Here is a 24,189-nt window from a genome sequence, read left to right on the forward strand (position 1 = left end):
GGGGAACCCCCAAGCTACAGCACTAAGAGAAATTGGGTCACAAGAGAGAGAAACAAGAAGTAAGGAATGGTAAACTAGGAGTGAATATTAATCCTATGAAATCAACCTAGTTTCTTAACTCCTGTATGATGATGATGATATATATATATCCATAGATTCTTGGAAACTGCCACTTTAAGTGAAATAACATGCAACAAAAGCATTTTTTTTCTCACCAATGTTATAACAAAATGACTCTGCACAAAACAATGTCTCCCAAGGACCTAATATATGCTGTTCTACTTAAAGTTGCAGTTTCTAAGAACCTACTGAGGACATCAAGTAAAAAGGTATTGTACAGACCAAGATGGCTTCAACGCCCCGGCCCACAGGGGCGGCCATCTTGGTAAGGGTTGGAGAGGCAGCCTGAGGGAGGCCACTGATGGCCCTGCTGTGAGATTCAAAGGTCATAATAAGGGAGTGACCCGGCGACGACTCGCCCCAAGGATGACGAGGCGGCGAGCACTGAAGCGCTGCCTGCAGCTGCTGGCACCCTCGGCGGAGCCAGCGAGGCGGGCAGGGGGTCGGAAGAACCCGGCCACGGGCCACCAAGGCTCCTCCCGCTACGCAGGGAGGCTTTGCAAGGGGACTCTGCGGCCGGAAGCCGAGGAACAGAGGCGGCGCGCGCGCCCAGCCACCCCCATTGCAAGTTCTTCACCAAAGGACATGGATGAAAATGAAAGCAACCAGTCCGTGATGACAAGCAGCCAATATCCTAAAGAAGCAGTAAGAAAACGTCAAAATTCAGCACGGAATTCCAGAGGAAGTGATTCTTCTAGGTTTTCCAGGAAAAGCTTCAAACTGGATTATAGACTGGAAGAAGATGTAACTAAATCCAAGAAAGGAAAAGATGGGAGATTTGTGAATCTGTGGCCAACGTGGAAAAACCTCTCTATTCCAAATGTTCTCGAATGGCTGATAATGGAGAAAGATCACAGCGGTGTTCCAAGTTCTAAAGAGGAACTTGACAAAGAACTCCCAGTGCTTAAGCCATATTTTATCACTAACCCTGAAGAAGCTGGAGTGAGGGAAGCTGGCTTAAGAGTCACATGGCTGGGACATGCCACAGTAATGGTGGAAATGGATGAGCTCATATTTCTCACGGATCCCATCTTTAGCTCTCATGCTTCACCGTCGCAGTACATGGGTCCAAAGCGATTTCGTCCTTCCCCGTGCACAATAAGTGAACTCCCTCCGATAGATGCAGTCCTTATCAGTCACAACCACTATGACCATCTGGACTACAATTCTGTCATTGCTTTGAATGAGCGATTTGGTAACGAGTTGAGGTGGTTTGTACCTTTGGGTCTTCTTGACTGGATGCAAAAATGTGGCTGTGAGAATGTGATTGAGTTGGACTGGTGGGAGGAGAATTGTGTCCCCGGACATGATAAGGTCACCTTTGTCTTTACACCATCCCAGCACTGGTGTAAAAGGACTGTAATGGATGACAACAAGGTGCTGTGGGGCAGCTGGTCTGTCTTGGGGCCTTGGAATCGATTTTTTTTTGCAGGAGATACTGGTTATTGCCCTGCTTTTGAAGAGATAGGAAAAAGATTTGGACCTTTTGACCTTGCAGCTATTCCCATCGGAGCTTATGAACCAAGGTGGTTTATGAAATACCAGCATGTAGACCCAGAAGAAGCTGTGAGGATTCACACTGATGTCCAAACAAAGAAATCTATGGCAATTCACTGGGGAACTTTTGCCTTAGCAAATGAGCATTACTTAGAGCCTCCAGTGAAGCTGAATGAAGCTCTAAAGAGATTCGGACTTAATGCTGAAGATTTTTTTGTCTTGAAGCATGGAGAATCAAGATACCTAAATACTGATGATGAAAACTTTTAATAAATGTGAGCACAGGCACTTTTAATGAAAAAGGCATCATCTAAGTTTAAAAACAAATTAAAAGACTTAGAAATTCATGAATATTGTGATTCTTTTACATTTGGAAACAACTTCTGCAGGTTTATGTTTTATGTTTTGTGTAATAACTTGCTTCCTAATATGATCAGCTCATATACACTATGAGAGGGTTCAGGGGTGGGTCATTTAAATAATGAATTGGCTAATGTGGATTTTAAATCTCCTATCATGATATAAGCACTGCAATGGAAATGTTTTTACTAAAGCATTACACTTTTGTGGTAGTAGAATTACCTGAGATTGTGAAAAACTGACATTGAAGACTCATTTTGTTTTTTCCATTCTTCAGGACCTTCTGCAAGGTGAGTCAAGCCTGTCTACCTTCCTAGATTTTTTTCAGAGGCCTACAAATACAAGTATCTTTCTTATATGCACATTATAATAAATGATGAAATTCAGTCCAACATGCTTATTATAAACATAGCAATTCTTGCTCTATCAAGATTAGCTTATATGCCAAATATTAAATATGGTTTATTTCAGTCAGCATAAAAACATAGGGGCTGTCATTTTTAAAGACTTGATTTTTTTCTATTGTGGTAAAAATATATAAATACGTATTTGCCATTTTAAACATTTACCATTTTAACCATTTTTAAGTGTACAGTTCTTTCGCATTAATGCACCCATGACCACCATTCACTTAAGTTTTTGAAAGAGGGAACAGTATTTTTTTTTTCCTAGAGCCTTCAGATGAGAGGAAACAGTGTATTCTGTTGCACATCTACAATTCCCAAAAGACCTCTTACTTTGGGAGGCCAAGGTGGGTGGATCACTTGAACCCAGGAGGTCGACATCAGCCTGGGCAACATGGTGACTTCGTCTCTCGGGGAAAAAAAAAAAAAAAATTAGCCGGGTAAGGTGGTGTGTACCTGTAGTCACAGGTACATGGGAGGCTGAGGTGGGAGGATCACTTGAGCCCAGGAGGTAGAGGCTGCAGTGAGCTGTGATTATACCATTGCACTCCAGCCTGGGCGACAAAATGAGACCCTGTCTCGAAAGAAAGCCCTCTTCTTAGCTGAGCAGAGGAAGGGAAGGGGTGTGGCTATGAGAATATGATTTATGCCATTTTCTTTTTTTATATCTAGAAGATCATCTAAGCACAAATATAGCTACAATGAAGTATTTTACAGATAAAATGTTAATAAATGTTAATAGACCATATACTTTGAATTCAGTTTTATGTTTTTAAATTTCTCTACACATTTTCTTTTTCCGGGGTCTCTTAGCTCTAAATATATCAATCAGGTTTATAATTTTTTTTACATGATTCAGATGTCTTATATTTTTATATTAAATGAACCTTAAGCATGATTCTTTTGGTAAGCCAGTATGAATACCAGTGGTTAAAAAAAAAAAAAAGTCAGTTGACATAAGATTTAGTCCTAATAAGGGCTCTGTATTCACTTGATTATTCTGACCCTTCCTAAGGGAGGGAGTTGGATTAGATACTGCTGGAGGCCCATTCTGTATTCCTAACCCAGTCTCAGCACTTTATTCATACAAAATAATCAAAATAGGTTTTCTACACCAAATGCTACCCAGGCAATGCTCTATAATTTGCACATGTGTATGTGTGGTGCCACATGTTAGCCACTAAATCTGAACTTTTACCCTGCTTTCATCATGGATTTTTTGTGTAACCTGAAACAAGTCACCAATGCTCACTGTGCCTGTTTCCTCATTTGCAACAAGAGGATAATTCCGACCTACCTCTGAAAAATGTGTAGAATAAATGAGTTTTAAAGCACTTTAGAAATATAAGGGAGAAAATCATTTCTTAAGATATCACTGCCTAATATAGATAGGTATATTTGAAAGCTGAATATAGGTTAATGCTTTTGATAATGTATTGTTCCTGTTGCAAATTTAAGCATTATATATTAGGAGACTAAACACTGAAAACAACTTTATTTCACTGATTTTGTAAATTGGAGTAATAGCCTAAATAAGTGTAAATAATCTTTATCAAAATTTAGTGTTTATCTACAAATATGCGAATCAGTCAAGGGGAAATGTGTATGCAATGTGTGTATATATAATGTATGCGAATGTATGCGATTTTGGGGTACTAAAGCACAAAAAAATCCCCCATAAAATAAACCTTCCTGAACAGACAAAAAAAAAAAAAAAAAAAAAAAAGGTATCGTACATTCACAACTCCATAAACCAGGGACTGCACCTGCAAGGTACTTCAGAGGTCTGTATTACAAATGAGTTAAACAACTGGGTGTGACACAGTAGTGACTGGTGAGACTGTGCCAAACTGAAGAACAAATGTCTCATATAAAGTATGAAGTTTACAAAATGTAAGGCTGCCCCTGAACTCTACCCTGTAAGAATATCAAACCACTCTACCATATTTTTGCTCCTTCATAAGAATCAGAAAATGTAGATTTTTTTAAAACGTGAAATTCTCAGATTTTTAAATAGTAGAAGCACACATATTAATAGTTAAAGAAAAATACTGTGTGAGGCAAATAGACTACATCTGTGACCTGGATTCAGTTTATAACTTCTGTCATAACCTCACTTAATACTTTCTAAGGCAAGTCACTAAAATTATCTCACTTAACTCTTATGAGAAATATATCATCCCAGTGATTAGATCATCTGTAATTAAGCTCAGTTCTGTTGCATTATCCACTGTTGTCTCCAGTTTCCTTCTCATAGTGCTTGTGAATCTTCTCATGAGTTCAACCATACATTTCAGTCAAAGTCATTCCTCATGACAAGTCAATTGCCACGTGTAACCACTTATCACACTAAACATGGTATCATGAAAAAATTACCACTTAACAATCAGGTTGGTCACAGGGAAGAATACTGCCATTCTGGATTTTAGTTCTAAATTTAGCTGGGTATAATTTGGTAAATCCTGCTTTCTTTCTGAGCCTTAGTGCCCCAACCAGTAAATGAAGTAACTGGTCTAATTAAATTATTAGGTGCTTTTAACGTTCAGCCTAGATATATCTTGGTAATTAGGGATGATGGAATAAATCTCAATTGACATCATGCTAAAATCAAAATGGATTTTAAAAAATCTCACTCTTCATTAAATAAAGAAATGATAGATCCAAAAATAACAATTCATTTTGAGGATGACTGGCTTAGGGTTTTAAAAAGTATACAGATATTTCTCAACTTTGATAAATACTGACAAACTTGGATACTGTCATGCCCCATTTTATATGTGGAATTTAGACTTTAATAAAAATGAACATTTACACAGGCTTTTGTATGGCACTGATGTGTGTGTGTGTGTGTAGGCGGGGGATAGGGCTGTCTTTTTTTTAAGTTCTGGGGTACATGTACAGGATGTACAAGTTTGTTACATAGGTAAATGTGTGCCATAGTGGTTGGCTGCACCTATCAACCCATTACCTAGGTTTAAAGCCAAGCATGCATTAACTATTTTTCCTGATGCTCTCCCTCCAACTCCCCACCAACAGGCCCCGGTGTGTGTTGTTCCCCTCCCTGTGTCCGTGTGTTCTCATTGTTCAGCTCCTACTTTTAAGTGAGAACATGCGGTGTTTGATTTTCTGTTCCTGTGTTAGTTTGCTGAGGATAATGGCTTCCAGCTCCATCTATGGCCCTGCAAAGGACATGATCTCATTCCTTTTCATGGCTGCATAGTATTTCATGGTGTATATGTACCACATTTTCTTTTTTGTATCTTTTTTACTATTATACTTTAAGTTCTAGGGTACATGTACACAATGTGCAAGTTTGTTACATAGGTATACATGTGCCATGTTGCTGCACCCATCAACTCATCATTTACATTAGATATTTCTCCTAATGCTATCCCACCCCCAGCCCCCTACCCCGACAGGCCCTGGTGTGTGATGTTCCCTGCTCTGTGTCCAAGTGTTCTCACTGTTCAATTCCCACCAAGTGAGAACATGCGATGTTTGGTTTTCTGTCCTTGTGATAATTTGCTGAGAATGATGGTTTCCAGCTTCATCTATGTCCCTGCAAAGGACATGAAGTCATCCATTTTTATGGCTACATAGTCTTCCATGGTGTATATGTGCCACATTTTCTTAATCCAGTCTATCATTGATGGACATTTGGGTTGATTCCAAGTCTTTGCTATTGTGAGTAGTGCTGCAATAAACATACGTGAGATACCACATTTTCTTTATCCAGTCTATCACTCATGGGCATTTGGGTTGATTCCATGTCTTTGCTATTGCAAATAGTGCTGCAATGAACATACACGTGTATGTATCTTTATAATAGAATCATCTATATTCCTTTGGGTATATACCCAGTAATGGGATTGCTGGGACAAATGGTATTTTTAGTTCCAGGTCTTTGAGGAATCACCACACTGTCTTTCACAATGGTTAAACTAATTTATATTCCCACCAACAATGTAAAAGCATTCCTATTTCTCCACAGCCTCGCTAGCATCTGTTGTTTCTTGACTTTTAGTAATAGCCATTTTGACTGACATGAGGTGGTATCTCATCGTGGATTTGATTTGTATTTCTCTAATGATCAGTGGTACTGAGCTTTTTTTAAACTTTTGTTGGTGATGTGTATGCCTTCTTTTGAGAACTGTCTGTTCATGTCCTTTGCCCACTTTATAATGCAGTTGTTTTTTTCTTATAAATTTGTTTAAGTTCCCTGTTGACTCTGAATATTAGACCTTTCTCAGATGGATAGATTGCAAAAATTTTCTCCCATTCAGTAGGTTGTCTGTTTGCTGTGATGATAGTTTCTTTTGCTGTGCAGAAGCTCTTTAGTTTAACTAGATCCATTGGTCAATTTTTGCTTTTGTTGCAGTTACTGTTGGCATTTTCATTATGAAATCTTTGCCCATGCCTATGTCCTGAATGGTACTGCTTAGATTTTCTTCTAGAGTTTTTGTGATTTGGGGTTTTACATTTAGGTCTTTAATCCACCTTGAGTTGATTCTTGTATATGGTGTAAGGAAGGGGTCTAGTTTCAATTTTCTGCATATGGCTAGCCAGTTCTCCCAGCACCATTTCTTAAATAGGGAATATTTTCCCCATTGCTTGTCTTTGTCAGGTTTGTTGAAGATCAGATGGTTGTAGATGTGCGGTCTTAATTCTTTTTTTTTTTTTTTTTTTTTGTGGGAGTCTTGCTCTGTTGCCCAGACTGGAGTGCACTGACACAATCTTCGTTCACTGCAAGCTCCACCACCTGGCTTCATGCCATTCTCTCGCCTCAGCCTCCCAAGTAGCTGGGACTACTGGCACATGCCACCAAGCCTGGTTAATTTTTGTATTTTTAGTAGAGGCGGGGTTTCGCCATGTTGGCCAGGATGGTCTTGAACTCCTGACCTCAGGTGATCCATGCACCTCGGCCTCCCAAAGTGCTAGGATTACAGGCGAGAGCCACCTCGTCCAGCCCATTATTACCCACCTTCTGAAGCCTACTTAGTCAGTTCATTCATCTCAGCCTCAGCCCAGTCCTATGCCCTTACTGGAAAGGTGCTGCAATCATTTGGAGGAGATGGGGCACTCTGGCTTTTTGAGTTTTCAGCTTTTTACATTGATTCTTCCTCATCTTTGTGAGCTTATCTACCTTTGGTCTTTGAGGTTGCTGACCTTTGGATAGGGTTTTGTGGGTATTTTTTTGTTTATGTTGTTGTTGCTGCTTTCTGTTTGCTTTTAACAGTCAGGCCCCTCTTCTGTACAGCTGCTGCGGTTTGCTGGGGTCCACTCCAGACCCTATTCTCCTGGGTCCCTCCTGCACCTGGAGGCGTCACCAGTGGAGTCCGCAGAACAGCAAAGATGGCTGCCTGCTCCTTCCTCTGGGAACTCTGTCCCAGAGGGGTAGTGACCTGATGCTGGCTGAAATGCTCCAGCATAAAATATCTGGCAGCCCCTATTGCAGGGTTGGTGAGGGGGGGACTCACCTAGTCAGGAGGCATAGGATCAGCCACTCACTTAATGAAGCACTCTGGCTCCCCCTTGGCAGAGTGGGCGTTCTGTGCTCAGGGGAATTCCCTTGTCTGGACTGCCTGGCCTCCTCAGAGCCAGTAGACTAACTCTACTGAGCCTGGAGACCATAGCCGCTTCTCCCCCTGGGGGTCCATCCCAGGTCAATTAGAGTTCTGTCTGTGAACCTTTGGCTGCAGTTGCTGAAATTCCGGCAGGGAGGCCCTGCCTGGTGAGGAGGGATGGATCCAGGTCCCACCTAAAGAAACAGTCTGGCCACAACCTGCTACAGCTGCTGCGTTGCGCTGTGGGGAATTCTTTCCCATCCAAACCACCTAGTCTCCAGGGTGCCAGCAGGGGAAAACGACTGTGGCACAGTGATGGCAGCCACCTCTCCCCTCTGGAACTTGGTCATCTCTGGCAGCCTCCAGCATGCTGCTGCTGGCCACAACTCGTGCAGCTGCTGAGAGTCTGCACAGCTGTGCTCTTGGGTCCCAAGACCCTGGTGGCGTGGGCTCACAAGGGTATTTCCTGATCCATGGGCTACACAGATATGTGGGAAAAGCTTGGTTTCCCGGGCTGGGCAGCACAATCGCTCACCGCTCCTTTGGCTGGGGGTGGGAACTCCCGATTGCCCGCGCGGCTCCCGGGTGGGCCGTCACTCCACCCTGCTTATCCTCACTCTCTGTGGGTCACACCAACACCTAGTCAGTCACAGGGAGAGAGCCTGGATACCTCAGCTGAAGATGCAGGATTCACACGCCGTCTTCATTCTTCTCGGTGAGAGCGGCCAACTGCAACTGCTTCTAATCAACCATCTTGGCCTCTCCATGTGTGTTTTAATCTTTAAATATTTTATTTTGCTTTTGTTATGTTATAAAATGAGTGGAAATGTCATTACTGAATCAGAGTGCATAAACATTTTTAAGGTACTTGAAATATATCATCAAGCTATTATTTTTTCTCAGAAAGACTGTGCCAAGAATGCTAGACCCAGCAAAATGTTTAAGAAGAATGAGAGAAAAGTAAAATTTTAGAAGAAGGTAACTCAGCAAAGGAAAATTTTTAAACTAAAAGCTACCGAATATAAAATGGGTTTTCTTTGAGAGTAGTAAGACTGTCATTAAGACGATATTCAAGCAGAGGTTGCAAGACCATTTGGTTCAGAGGAAATGCAAACATCAGGTGAAATTTGGACTGTATGATGATGTGAAAATCATCATCATCATCATCATCATCATCATCATCATCATCATTATCATCATTGTCAGAAGGGGATGAAGGTAGCGGCTACCATTTCTGGACACTCACTTTACGTCAAGTTCTGTATTAACAGTTAACAAACATTATCTTGCTTATTTACAACCAAGTGTTAATATCTCAGCTGTGCAGGTAAGAAAACAAGCATTTGAAAGGTTAACAATTGTTCAAAGATTACTCACTGAGCAAATGACAGCATTAGTTGCCACCCAAGTCGAACAAGACAGCACATACTCAAATCCATGTTGTTACACTGCCTCTTGGTATGAGCAACTTCAAAAATCCTTATTTATATATGACTTTATAATTCTATGTGCTGGTTTTCATACATGAGAATATCTTAAGATAGGCATAGCCAAGATTTTTTACTGGATAAAATATTTTTAAAAACATATATTTACATAATAATTTTTTACATAACAATATTTACATAATAATTTTCCACTTTATTCTCCTAATGTAAATTAATTTTTCTGATCCATTCCAATTTTCTTTCCACCCTCTCCTCTCCTGAACTTCTAAATTCAATACAGCAATGGGCTAGGAGCCCTATACCCACTCTCAAATGTAGTTTGAGGTGAACATGAAGATAAATTCATGATACGACTTTCCTATTGCTGTAGGTGTGGAACAATAATAGGTGCTTAATAAATGCTATTTTCCTTTCCTTTGCTAGTTCACATTAAGTTATGCAAAAGCATCATGTAATCCTATTGCCGTAAGATGTGAGGAAAAAGCCTCTTTGAAGAAGTAGTGATATACAGCTCTGTCTAAGAATGAATGAGTACCAAGGAGACCTTTACTCACAAAGTAGTAATAAAGGTTTCCTTTGTACCCATTCATTCGTTCTATCTACTAGTAGTTCCTGCCAAAAACTTGCAGTTATACTTAGCAATCAGAAAGATATCCAATCACATTGAAATAGCATTCAAATATAGAGTTGTATAGCATTAAATCCCTTAACTTTACAAACTTCTGTGCTAATGCATTCAAGTGGTATTTCTAAGACATGTTGTCTTTGGATGTCATGATTGAATACTTAATTTAGCATGTGTCCTTCTCAATCTATTTTCTGGACAGCATGATAATTTACCACTTAGAAGCTGTAAATCCATGTGGCTGAAAGCTAGAATGTCCTGTTCCTCCTAGGCTACAAACCTGTATGGCATGTTCCTGCACTGAATATTGTAGGCAGTTGGAACACAGAGGGAAGTATCTATCTAAACATAGAAAAAGTACAGTAAAAATACAAATCATGTTATGGTGTTATAATCTTATGAGACCATCATTGCGTCAGTACAGAATAGTATTCAAGGTATGCTTTTGTTAAAAAATACATATGCATGGAAAATATTTGATGAAACAGTCAATTGTTCGGTTTTTTTTTTTCTTTTTTTTTCTTTTTTGAGGCAGAGTCTCTAGCACTCCAGGCTAGAGTGCAGTGGAGCGATCTCAGCTCACTGCAACCTCCACCTCCTAGGTTCAAGTGATTCTCTTGCCTCAGTCTTTGGAGTAGCTGGGATTACAGCCGCCCACCTCCGTACCTGGCTAATTTTTGTATTTTTAGTAGAGATGGGTTTCACCATCTTGGCCAGGTTGGTCTCGAACGCCTGACCTCTTGATCCACCTGCCTCGGCTTTCCAAAGTGTTGGGATTACAGGTGTAAGCCACTGCGCTCGGCCAAAACAGTAAATTGTTGAGAGTGCTTGCCTCTGTAGAATACATTTCAGAGACACTTTCATTTTCAGTGATTCACTGGTTCAGTTTCTCAAACATCTACTGAGCATATACTGTGTGCTAGGTACAGCAAGAGGTCTGAGGAATACAGTGGGTACAATTCAGACAATCTCCTGCTCTTCCAAACATATAAACATGATGAGAATGTGAAAGAATGACAGTTATAAGGAATAAAAACCAATGTGCTATTTATATACGGCTACTGTGCTAAATGGACTGACTGGGTGAAGGAAATCTTTCTAAACAGGTGACATCTGAGCTGACACAAAGATGACCAGAGGAGCCCTCAATGAAAACGTCTAATAATGCATTTTATAGGCCTTAGTGAGGACTTTAGATTTTATTCCAGATGCAACAGGAAATCAATGGGAAATCCTTTGCCAAGAGGTGGAGCGATTTGACATTTTGAAGACTACTTTGGCTATAATTTGTATAATGAGGCTAAAAGGGTAAGGCAGCAGACAGTGAAGAGACTGTTGCAGTAGTGCAAGTGAGAATGGATGGTGGCTTGACCTAAGGTGTGGTGTGTGATGCAGGAGGGCGAGTGAATTTGGGCACAGATTTCAGATAGGGCTCACATGACTTATGGATTTTATTATGTATGCATATCTGTGTGTCTTTTTTCCTTCAGTTAGAAGATATTTCTTTTGTTATTAGAAACACATAAGGCTCTAAAACTTCACTATTTTTGAAAAAAGTTATTAAAACAATGGAAAATAGTGAATTTGAGGGCTTTTATTTTCTTTAAACTGATTTGAAAGCACTGCATATAGCTCATATATTTCAGTATTAAAGTAAGTAATTAAATGTAAAAGTAAGTAATCATTACTTTTTAAACTTACAAGCAGGTGTATCTCTTAGCTGAGATCAGTTGTCTGTCAATTTCCAGAGAGGCTGGTTAACACATTTGCTAGACATGCAATTCCTGCATACAGACCCAACAGATGCACCCAGTACCCTGTTTTCAAGTCTTCTAAAACACATTTCTTGACATGACTAATTCTTTACCAAGGAAACTTATTTCAGAATGTTTTACTCAACACATATCAGCTGTTCTTCTTATGTTCTTAAAATCTACCTTTTACCACTTCCAGTCTAATAAGAGCATTTATATATTTATGGAATTATTCCTAATATAGATTAGAAGGGTTGGGGAATGACAGTCTGTGGCCTATTTTTGTATGACTCCCAAACTAAGAATGCTGTTTAAGTTTTGAGAGCTGTAAAAAAGAAAAAAAAAGTTTAAAATAAAACTAAAATATTTACTTTCTGGCCCTTTACAGAAAACGTACGCCAACATCCATAGAGGGAAATGACCAAACTTAAACTAGTGAGTTAAACAAGTTTAATACAGGTAAGACTATTTGTCTAAAGTTCAACTAGAAACAGGTCTATGACTACTAACCAAATTGCCAGGTTGGGAAAACAAGATATAAATTAAGAGCAATGCATATAACAGGTATTTCTTAAATGCTTAAAACTGTCTCTATTCTGTCCAAGGCAGAATTATCATCTGATTGTCCACATTACAGGGTCACCTCATTACTCCTTCTAGGGTATAGGTTTCTCAATGACAGTAAATATGCTCACAATACTCTGTGTACTTTAAGTACCCAAGACAATGTACTATACGTTCCAGTTACATTTTATAAATAATCATTGGATGGCTAAATTCATTTGCTATTTTGGATGGTTTTAACATTCTGACTCCCTCTCTTTTACTAAGCACACAAGAAAGTAAATCTATTTGAAATTTAGTAGTGGCACTAGTTTAATACAATTCAAGACTTTGGACAACATTCAGATAAAATTAGCCACTGCACCAAGTTGCTGAATTTCCATAATTATGCTAATCAATGCACACAATGCAAGTAATGCTTTGGGGGAACTTTCACGTTATGCTCGCAGGTGAAGGGGGATCAATCCGAGGCACAGCAAATGCATTAATAATCCTTTTCAAGCAGCAAATTCTATCACCCCATTAAAAAACAAAAATAAAAACTAAACAAACGAAACCAACCAACCAAAAAACAAAACCACTAAAAGAACCCCACACAATTTGGAATAACAGTGGTTAATAAAGGCAAGGTATATATGTAGGAATCACTGCTACAGCAACAAGAAAGAAAAGAAGGAATGAAAGAAAAGGCTTATGTAGGAAATAATGGTTAACAGAGAACGCTTGAAATCTCTGTCCTGCTACAAGTATGAAGCTTTTGACATGAAACTTCTCCAAGCCTCAGTTCTTTAATCTACAAAATAGAGGCAGCAATAGTCCCCACCTCAGTGGACAAATCTGCAAACTAAATTAGATAAGGAGACTGCATGCAAAATAGCAATATGCCTAGAACAGGGTACACACTCTGTTGTGATTATTTAAGTATCATTTCAGAATGTAGCTGTTGATATTGAATTATTATTATTATTATTATTATTTTTGAGATGGAGCCTTGCTCTGTTGCCCAGGCTGGAGTGCAGTGGCATGATCTCAGCTCACTGCAGCCTCTACCTCCTGGGTTCAAGCAATTCTCCTTCCTCAGCCTCCCCAGTATCTGAGACTACAGATGCTCACCACTATACTTGGCAAATTTTTGTATTTTTAGTAAAGACGAGGTTTCACTATGTTGTCCAGGCTAGTCTCAAATTCCTACCTCAGGTGATCTGCCCACCTTGGCCTCCCAAAGTGCTGGAATTACAGGTGTGAGCCACTGCACTCAGCCTGATACTGAATTGATCCTAACCAACACTAGCTACATAGTGTAAAGTCTTAATGAAAAACAAAATTCTAGGTCTTTAGTTCTGTGTTTCTAAAAATGGCTTTGAAGCACTTGATGAATAAAATAAACAGCAATATTATCATGCATTTGTATACTATTTATGACTTTTCCACATTTGCTGTCTTGCCTTATTTGTGACACAATCTATAAAGTTGGGTAGCATGGGGTTGTTACCTTCTATTCAGCAGGAATGGAAAGAGGCTCAGAGAGGTCATCTCACTTGCTTACATTACCACTGCTGTGATGATACTCAAAGATTCAGAAGTGAAAGCGAATTCATCTTACTACCAGCATTACTCCCCACCCCAGTCCTCTGTACCCAGCTGATAGCAAGATCAATTCCTCTAGATTCAGATTCTAGAACAACAATAACGCCTTCTTCTCTCAGCAGAAACTTACTGGTCGGGACTGGATTTCTTTGGCATAGAGAGGTTGTAAGAATTCGGAGTCTCCTTCTAGCTTTAGACCTTTTTCTGTGATCCTCAGGTTTCCCATTCCATCCTGAAATAGAACACAGAGATAACAAGGAAGATATGATTAGCCAAAATTTCAAAACACCTCAGGCTGTTAAAATGGAAAGTTATTGCCTTTTTTTTTTTTTTTGAAGGCGTGGAATGAGGACGGGTATTCAAAGAACATGTAAAATATTAGGAGGTATTGTTCAATGCAGTTATGCATATTATCTTTTTCACTCTTTCTGAGAAAATTCTATTCCAAGCAATTTGAATGCCCCCTAGTCATCCACATATACAGATTGGGGCAGGGGGCAAATTGCTAGTCAGCACAGAAAGAATGGAGGGAGAAGGTAAGTGGGAGGAGAGAAAAGGATAATACTCCAGGAAAAGTAAAAGATCCTATTTCCAAAACCCTACAGATATTTCAAGCTGGCAGCCTGTTGGTTAAATCCAGACTTTGGACATGTGTGTTGGAGTCACAAACATTTAAAGAGCCAAGTTAGTTGCTAATGTTTTTAAAAAATATTTTGTTATGGAAATAATGAATGCAAAAGTAGAACGAACAGATAGCAAACACATATGTACCTATCACTCATCTTCAACAATTATCAATTTACGGCTATTATTATCTATGATGGCCACCTACACTCCCCTTCTTTGTTTAAATATAACCATAATCCCATTACCACACACATACTCGAGAAGTAACAATCATTCCTTAATATCAAACACCCAGTGTCAATGTTCAAATTTCACTATTTTTTTCTCTATAATTTGCTTTTTTGAATTAAGTTCCTTACAGCAATTGTTTGCTACATAAAATACTAGATCAGTTCCTAAAATTTCCAGTCATTTTCTCTCTCATACATCCACACATATACAAATATATACACATATACTTTATTTGATAAATGTCATTTTAAAAATAGAATTTTCCAGAGTTCAGATTTTGCTGAACATTCCCATACTTTCATATAATGTGTTCCTCTATTCGTTATGTTTCCTATAAATTGGTAGTTACATCAAGAAGCTTGATCAGACTCAGGTGCAATTTTCTAGAACGAATACATCCTAGGAAATGGGGTATATTAGTTTTCTATTGTTACAGTAACAAATAATACAACTTGGTGGCTTAAAACAACACAAATGTATTATCTTACAGTTCTGTGTGTTAGCAGTCTGACCAGGACACAATGGGCTAAAATCAAGGGGTCGGAAGGGCTATGTCCATTTCTGGAGGCTCTAAAGGGAGAATCAATTTCCTTGCTCTTTCTGGCTCCTGGGCTCATGGCCTCACTTCCATCTTCAAAGTCAGCAGTGGCTGATTTGAGCTTTTCTCACATAAAATCACTCTGACATTGAATCTTCTGCATCCTTCTTCCATTCTCAAGGAACCTTGTGATTTCACTGGGCACTTCTGGATAACCCAGGATAATCTCCCCATTTTAAGATCAACTGATCAGTAACTGCAATTCTATCTGCAATCTCAATTTCCCTTTTCCATGTAATGTAATACATTCATGGGTTCTGAGATTATACATGAACATCTTTGAGGTGGAGTGAGGGACAATTTTTACTTAATTCATGGGATATTCTTCTATCAGCAGGCACGTAACATTTTTTGCCATGAAGTTATCAACCATTGTAGTCTTTGCCTAGAGGACCGACGATTTCACTAGAGGTTTCAAACTGGTTATATCCTAATTCTATTATTCTTAATTTACTTTCATCTCATCAACTATTTGCTAACTCTAAATTATAGTTGACAGAGGAATTGACAGAGCTGGATTTTCCCTCCTTTATTGTTGATCTTTAAAATACTGAATTGGCTATCTAACATCTTCCACCTAGTATCTTCCAAACCAATGAGGTTTCTACTTTTTAACTATGACTATAAACATTTTCACTTGTTTCATTATAGCCCAATTATTGTCATTATAATTTTCTAATTTCCCTACTTCAGTAAAGGAGTTTTTTCCAGTTGACTGCTGCACCCTTTTAATATAACCACATAGTCTTTGATGGCCCTCTCTCTTCTATATGAGATGTTACAGGGTAATCCTACAGTCCTTCCCCATGACTGCAATTGGCCATTTTTAATAAGAAGCCCTCGTTCATTTCAGTGAGAACTGGTATTTAGAAACCACAACTGGGAGCTTTGGATTGATTGTTACTGGGTGAGCCTTTGTTTCTGCGGAAAGAGCTGGAAAATAAGGTGTGTGTGTGTTGTGTGTTTAGTAAAAATAATATGATTTAACATGAAACTTTAACTCAAATTGAGGACTTGAAGATTTCCATTTTATCTCATGGATTTTATAATGTTACTACCTTTCTTTCATACCAAAAATCCCTTTTCTGAATAATACCAACACGATTATTCATTTAACTCACAACACACACAGAATAGTTTCAGAATACCAACGTCATTACTGCACTAACATTATGGTTAATAAAAAACAATGTAGAATTTGTCAGTTTTTAAAAATCTTTAAAGTATATCCTACTAGGAAAATACAGTCAAACCGTGGAATTTCAAAGTCACTTGAAATAATTCCTTTCTGTGGGGTTATTATGTTAACACAATACCCAGTGAGATTTGTTTCATTTTTTCTTCTCATTTTTTCATGATAGCTTTTTTAAAGTCCAATTTTGTTTCATGTAAACTATGTATGTGGCACCAAAGTCAAATCTACAAAATGACAAATATTCAAATAAGTCAAATTTCTATTTTCATCCCTCCACCGTGTTTTTTCTCCTCCCAGGAATGTGTGTGTGTGTGTGTGTGTGTGTGCGCGCATGCGTGTGTTTGGTGTATATATACACACACACTAGGAACATGCTTTGTTATTTCTTATGTGTTCCTCTATTTTCTAATAACATTTGAAAAGCAAAATATATGAATGAAAAATCCAGGTTTCTAGTTTCTCCAGTTAAACAGGAATGGCCATGCTGGGTCTGCTCTCCCATTGCCAGGGTCCACTGAGGTGAGCAGCAGCCGCCCCTGCCTAGACACACCATATGGTCTCTAGTTTGCACAGTCTCCACCCAACCTACCTCACTATGTTATCTATGTTATTTCAGCCTCCTGAAGCTTCTTCTGTCTGCCATTGCCATTGTGCTGTATATCTCAACACGTTCAGTATGGATGCCACACAGGGAGTTGAATGACTAAGTGGAAAATGGGTACTTTTCCCCATTCTGTCTTCATAAATGTGCTTCAGCCTGTGGATCAGAACAGATCCTGCAGGTCAAAATTGTTTCTCCATGGATAGTGTGCCATCTGTATTTTTCTATTCTGGCACTCATGGAGACAGTTCTGCCAAGAGAACCCGACTGGGCAATCAAACCCAGTGCGAGAGGCAACAGGCTGGGGGACATGGCACGTGTCTCACCTGCAGCAGGTGGAACCTGCAACAAAGGGAAAGACGACAATGCAGATGTCCAAAGGCACCTTCACCCTCCCAAAAGAGAAAGACGGATTAGCTTGTGTTTTGGATTGTTAGTCCTCATTTCTGATAGCTGGAGAGGCAAACCTTTTCACAGAAACACACACTAAACCTGACTTCTATAAACTGACTATGCTGCTTCATCTGTCTGTATGCTATGTTGACATTTTTCCCCACTGAGGTCAGAAGACATTGATATGTTTACACGCATATGGTTACATGCATGATACGATTACAAAACAAACAAGAACTCCTAAATATTCTTAAACAAAAGATTACATTTGGGGTACTACAGCAAGTCTATTCCAAACAACTTCTTTTCTTCCACTACATACATATATCCCCTTTCCTCCCCCATTGATTGATGACTGACTTACTATGTGCTTTTCACGATTTACCTCAGTTCCTTCATTGTTACCGAAAATTATTATGTTAGTTCTTGGATTTCATCCTAAGGAAATAACCGTGTAAATGTGAAAGTATTTAGCTTTAGAGTTGTTCATCACCATGTCACTTAATAAGAGAAAAAATAAAAACCATCGAAAGTCGCATGTTAAAGTAATTGAACATACTATAAGGGAATATGATGTAGTTCTTGCAGAGGAATATGTAAGAGTGCAGGTAAATATTCATGATGCATTATTGACTGAAGCAATCAGTTGAGGATATATATATATATATAGAGAGAGAGAGAGAGAGCCCACTTAAAAATAACTGTTTAATATGTATACACATTGATACATATATACACATATACTCATGTGGGTATAACAAAAAATTCTCAAGGAAATTTTATTGGAGAAAAATTCTAGCGGAAAATATACTCGAATGTTAATATTTAATATCTTTGTATGTCTGAGTTATGAGTACTTTCTACTTTCCCCTTTTGCTTATCTGTACTATTTATTTATTTATTTATTTATTTATTTATTTATTTTGAGACAGAGTTTTTTTGCTCTTGTCGCCCAGGCTGGAGTGCAATGGCGTGATTTCAGCTCACTGCAACCTCCGCCTTCCAGGTTCAAGAGATTCTCCTATCTCAGTCTCCTGAGTAGCTGAGATCACAGGTGCAGGCCACCATGCCTGGCTAATTTTTGCATTTTTAGTAGTGACGGGGTTTCACCATGTTGGCCAGGCTGGTCTCAAACTCATGACCTCAGGTGATCTGTCCGCCTCAGCCTCCCAAAGTGCTGGAATTACAAGCATGAGCCACCATGCCTGGCCTGTATGTTCTAATTTTCTAAAATCTTCTAGAAACACCAATAGTAATTTAAATAAAAGCCCTTAAGTAACAAAAAATAAAGCTTTCCCTGGTGATTTATTTTAAAAATCAACACTTATCTAGAATGTACACTATATCTCATGTACTAAGTGCTATATATAAATTATCCCATGTCACCTCTTCAACGTTCTTATGAGATAGTTATTATTTTCCTTATTTTACAAGTGAGCAAATTTCTTGTTAAGTAACTTGCTCAAAATTACACAGCTAGCTAATGACAGAACAATGAATTTGAACTCAACTCTTTCCAGTTGAGACTTTATATTCATAGCCATTAGGATAATAGCTAAGGGTAACCCAATCCTCAATATACACAAAAGTAATGTCATTATGGTTACTGCTGGGTTTCTTATTAATGTCACTTTGATTTTAGCTTATTGGGTAACTGCAGTCAGCAATATTAACAGATAGAACCATCCTTAATCCTAAGCCTAACACCACTCATTTTTATGGTACTTTTATTACGTCTTCCCAGGGTCTAGGGGATCCTAACTACAACCCAACATTTGCCCACCCCCAGACATAATCAGAAGGAATCTTCTGCTATTTTTGGAGAACCCACTGTGTGTATAATCAAATGATATGTGCCATGACAAGTTATAAGAAGAGAAGGCCCCTCCAAATCCCACCCTGTAAGACAGTCTGTAATAGCCAAATAAGAACAGTGAAGAAGGTACAGAAATGACCACACTTCAAGAAATATAAATCCAATCCAAGCCAAGTAACTCTTTTTGCAATAAGTAATTTAATCTTCCCTCACATACATCTCACGGCAGCAAACTTATCCCAAATGTGCCAAATCTCTATCATTTTTCCACTTACAGGATTTCCTATTCTTGCTCATGATCAGTTTCACTTTTCCAGCCTACTTCCCTGTCTCTAGGTCTGCCTAACGGTATTTGGTGGGAAAGGTCTATCAAATAGTGTGAATTTGTGTTACTGGCCTCTATTTCCAAAATATAATACAAAGCTATTAGAGTAGCCAACTAAATATTAATATGTTCCCACATTCCCACATTTATAGTCTCCTTTCTAGCTTTGGAACAATCAGGCTGGATTGGAAACCCATCAAAGTACCTTGATATCACCTTTACTAAAAAACATTTCACCTTTTACTGCATAAGAAGTTTTGGGTATTATTAAGATTGGAGTTTTAGGTCACTTATGAACTACAGCTTCTCTCCCAATAAGATGCAAAAGAGGTATTTAGAAGATTGAGAATCAGACCAGGCCCAATGGTTCATGCTTGTAATTGCAGCACTTTGAGAGGTTGAGGCAGGAAGATTTCTTGAGGCCAGGAGTCTAAGAGCAACCTGGACAGCATAGCAAGATACCATATCTTAAAAAAATAAAAATAAAAATTAGCTGGTTATGGTAGCACACGCCTGTAGTTCCAGCTACTCAGGAGGCTATGGCAGGAAGGTCACTTGAGCCCAGGAATGTGAGCTATGATTACGTCAATGCACTCCAGCCTGGGCAACAGCAAAATCCTCTCTCCAAAAAACTAAAGAGGGAGGGCTGGGCATGGTGGCTCATGCCTGTAATCCCAGCACTTTGGGAAGTTGAGGCGAGCAGATCACGAGGTCAGGAGATCGAGAGCATCCTGGCTAACACGGTGAAACCCCATCTCTACTAAAACTACAAAAAATTAGCCGGGTGTGGTATTGGGCGCCTGTAGTCCCAGCTACTCGGAAGGCTGAGGCAGGAGAATGGCATGAACACAGGAGGCAGAGTTTGCAGTAAGCCAATATTGTGCCACTGCACTCCAGCCTGGGCAACAGAGCGAGACTCCATCTCAAAAAAAAAAAAAAAAAAGAGGAGAGAGAATATCATTCCCAGAATAATTAGAAAAAGTATGTAGAAAAATAGACGATATTTTACTTTCCTCTTTAAATGGTGAAACTGATTTTCATTAAGGCAAGCATGAAAATTATAGTAGCCCAATAGGGGAATAGCAGGTCTTGACTGAATGAGTGCTGTCCAATGAAGTGCTTACCTGAAGTCTGTAAGGTACATCTGAGATAGAAGGAGGAGACCAGGCTCCCACTGTAATCCCAGTGAAGATAAGAATTCTGAAAGCCTTGCTCATTGCAGGATCACCAGTGACGATTCCCATACTGGGTGTGGTACTCACTCAGAATACGAGTTTTCAAAAACCCAAGAGCAAATCCTATTATTTTCCCAGTCTAATTTAGAGTCTCCCCTAAGCCCTCAGTTAGATCTTTCAGAAAAGGCAGAGGAACAGGGGCACAGGTAGGTGGAATCTGGGGAACCACCCTCTGGGCTGGTCCAAGGACTACAGCATTTGCTCCTCATTCTTTGTCTGGTCTAGACTGGTTAATTGTTTTGCATAGTTTTCTAGAAGATGAGTACAGAATAAAGAGAATTCTGAGTAGCAGGATAATAGACTGAAATATTGGTTCTTTCCACATAACTTCTTTCTTTCCTCATATCTCCTGCCCCTGACTCCCTTTGTCACCATTTCAAACAGGTTCTTGGGCTTTGTAATTCCTTGGCTTAAGAGATTTTGAGAATGAAGCAGCAGTAGCCTAACAGCAGTGGGGTTTCCTATCTTTTATAATCTAATTGAATCTCATTGAATGAACTGTGCTAGATGTGCTGGGAAAGGAGGCAAGAAGAAGAGGAGATATTTTCCCACTGGGATGGGTAGGGGGCGGTAGACAAAAGATCTGTGCCTCCCATGTACTCCAGAGACCATTTTCCTTCCAGTGTCCCAAGGAGGGGTTAAGGCTTCCAAAGGAAATGGCTAAAACCTCACCAAAGTTTCCCTTCTCCAGGAGCTGCAGAACATTTGGACTCCAGGGATCATGTGGTGGATACCAGTGTTCTCTCAGCATGGTTAGTGCAGGGCAGTGACCAGTGGTCCCAGAGGCCTTTCCACTGGTGCAGGGTAAGATACCAGGATGTCTGCAAAATTCTGGGTGAGGTGGACTTCTGTTGGTTCTTGTGGGATGGGGCTGGAAATTGCTATTATGTTGTTTTTAAGATAGTGCTATTTTTCACATTCCACTGGACACTGCTGAAAAGGCATTTTTGATCTGTTCCAGGATCCACCCCATGCCCAGGACTCCTAGAGATGTGTACAGATTAAAGACTGATGTAAAAACACCCAGAGTTCATATATTTATTCAGAAAAAGGCAAACATTGATGGCTGTTAGATGAGTAGGTTGCAGCTCTATTGTGCAATTTTGATATTTTGATATGTGGGTAAAACAGTTTTCCCACTAATAAAATCTATTAACAGAAAAAGGTGCTATTTTCTTGCTCCTCTGATTTTCCCCTGCATCAGCATCGGATGGGTTTTTAATTCTGTCAGCACATTTTCAGGCTTGAAAGAAATGCCAAGACCTGTTTTAACAAACAAGTCTCAAGATAATCTCTTGCTGGAGCAGTTTTAATGGCAGGCATTACTTAGTTTGGATCCAAGAGTGAAACAATTATATATAGATTGCAGTAGAATGTAATCTTCATGAGGGGTGGGAGTTTTGACTGTTTTATTCACTGCTGTAGTCTCAGTTCCTATGGTTTGGCAAATATTATGTGCTCAGAAAATATCTGTAGAGTGATAGAGTTTGTTCATTCCAAATAGTTGTATTTTGAAAGGTAGTGTGGGGAATGACAAAAATCTTAACATCTATACCTGTTCCTACTTCAGATTCCAATTTATTAGAGTACGTATTCCCAATCAGGGGATATATTCCCCAGTGGACAAAATTAATTATTGGGGGGCTGGAGGCATACAAAATTTTATTCTTTTAATTTAGAAAACACAAATATGTTTACATAAGAAGTATATATGCAATATATCTTTAATACTGACATTTCATGGGGTGACAAATAGGGAAAAATGGCTAAACATCCTCTGGGGGAGGGGAGGGGCAATGTTTTGTTTTAAGTTGAGAAATGCTATATTAGACTAGTATGAAGTTTGAGACTGCTCTAGCTTTCTTCTGTTTATAAATGGTCACTTCTACCTTTGGAATATTGAACCATCTTATTTGTAGCTCCTCAGACATTAACACTTAATAGAACGATAGCAACAAAAGTAAAGAACAAACTTCTTAATGTAATCTTTAGCACACTTCATGACTGCACCTGCTCACTTCTCCATCCTTGTCTCTCAACTGTCTCCCTTCACTCTGTCACAGAACATGCTCGCGATTTTTCCAAACCCCTTCGCTTTTTGAATCTTTGTAAATGTTTCATGTCCTTCCCTTGGCCAGCAATACTCTTCCCAGTGCTTCTGCTCCTCTCTGCAGTCCTTTGGTTATGATTAGATGTCTTTTCTGGGTCATATGGGATTTTTCATATCATATCTCTCATCTCATATTTCCTTCTATATCTTATATTACATACATTGTAATTGCCCATTTATATCTGTCGTCAGTCACTAAACTTCAAATTTCTTGCAATGAGAAATAAGGTGCTATTTATTATTTCATCTTGGGGGCTCAGTACATTGCCTATACCTAAATATCTAATTGCAAGAGAATAAAAGAAATTGGCTAAACTAGAGATTGTTCAGAAAGTGCTCATCCATGTGAATTTTAAAGTATTAGTAACAAAAGCTACCATTTCCATATATGTTAGACAAAGCATATGGTCTGCAATGTATTCATTAACCCTCATTGTAACTCAAAAGGGTAGGCACCATTAGCCCCATTTAACAGTAGAGAAAACCAATGCTTACAGAACCTGGCAGTCTAACTCCAATACAGAATTTCTTAACCATCACATGTCATGCTACACTGCTAAGCATCTACTATGTGCCCAGTCCTGTGCTAAACACTATATGAAAAGGCAAGAAGAGCTGCAGATTGCATTCCTTCCTTCTGGGAGTTTCCAAAACACACACACACACACAGAGACACACACACACACACGAGTAGCACACATGATGGCAAGAATGTGGAAATATCATGCACTCTCATATACCACTAAGGGGAACATAAAATGTTGCAGTCACTTTGGAAAAGGGTCTGCCTGTTAAGAATTTAAACACAGAGTTACCACATGACCCAGAATTCCCCTCTGGGCTCTCTGCCCAAGATAAATGAAAACCTATGTCCCCACAAACACTTATACATAAATGAAAACCCATGTCCCCACAAACACTTATACATAAATGAAAACCTATGTCCCCACACTTATACATAAATGAAAACCTATGTCCCCACAAACACTTATACATAAATGAAAACCCATGTCCCCACACTTATACATAAATGAAAACCTATGTCCCCACACTTATACATAAATGAAAACCTATGTCCCCACAAACACTTATACATAAATGAAAACCTATGTCCCCACAAACACTTATACATAAA

The 24,189-nt window shown here is 39.1% G+C and overlaps 2 protein-coding genes across 3 annotated transcripts in view; one reads left to right on the forward strand and one right to left on the reverse strand.

Annotated features, from left to right (window-relative positions):
• SGCD (sarcoglycan delta) overlaps positions 1 to 20,953 on the reverse strand; it is a 249,246-nt gene extending 228,293 nt beyond the window's left edge. Inside the window, 2 exon segments of the mRNA XM_017854388.1 lie at positions 14,054 to 14,155; positions 20,834 to 20,953. Coding sequence (XP_017709877.1) covers positions 14,054 to 14,155; positions 20,834 to 20,953 — 222 coding nt within the window.
• LOC108516781 (N-acyl-phosphatidylethanolamine-hydrolyzing phospholipase D) lies at positions 408 to 3,307 on the forward strand. Of its 2 annotated transcripts, XM_017854407.1 has the most exons (2): positions 408 to 1,315; positions 1,553 to 3,307. In XM_017854407.1, the coding sequence occupies exons 1-2, from the start codon at positions 487 to 489 to the stop codon at positions 1,885 to 1,887; spliced, it is 1,164 nt and encodes a 387-aa protein (XP_017709896.1). In that variant the 5' UTR covers positions 408 to 486; the 3' UTR covers positions 1,888 to 3,307. The 2 variants fall into 2 exon arrangements, with proteins under 2 accessions (XP_017709896.1, XP_017709895.1); XM_017854406.1 differs by having other exon boundaries at positions 408 to 3,307.
• Positions 20,954 to 24,189: the final 3,236 nt, after the last annotated feature.

Source organism: Rhinopithecus bieti, unplaced genomic scaffold (assembly GCF_001698545.2).
Source record: "Rhinopithecus bieti isolate Rb0 unplaced genomic scaffold, ASM169854v2 scaffold_38833, whole genome shotgun sequence".
Taxonomy (NCBI): domain Eukaryota; kingdom Metazoa; phylum Chordata; class Mammalia; order Primates; family Cercopithecidae; genus Rhinopithecus; species Rhinopithecus bieti.

Excerpts from the sequence above, each read along its gene's own strand:
- LOC108516781 (XM_017854406.1), top strand. The coding sequence starts at position 487 with ATGACGAGGCGGCGAGCACTGAAGCGCTGCCTGCAGCTGCTGGCACCC.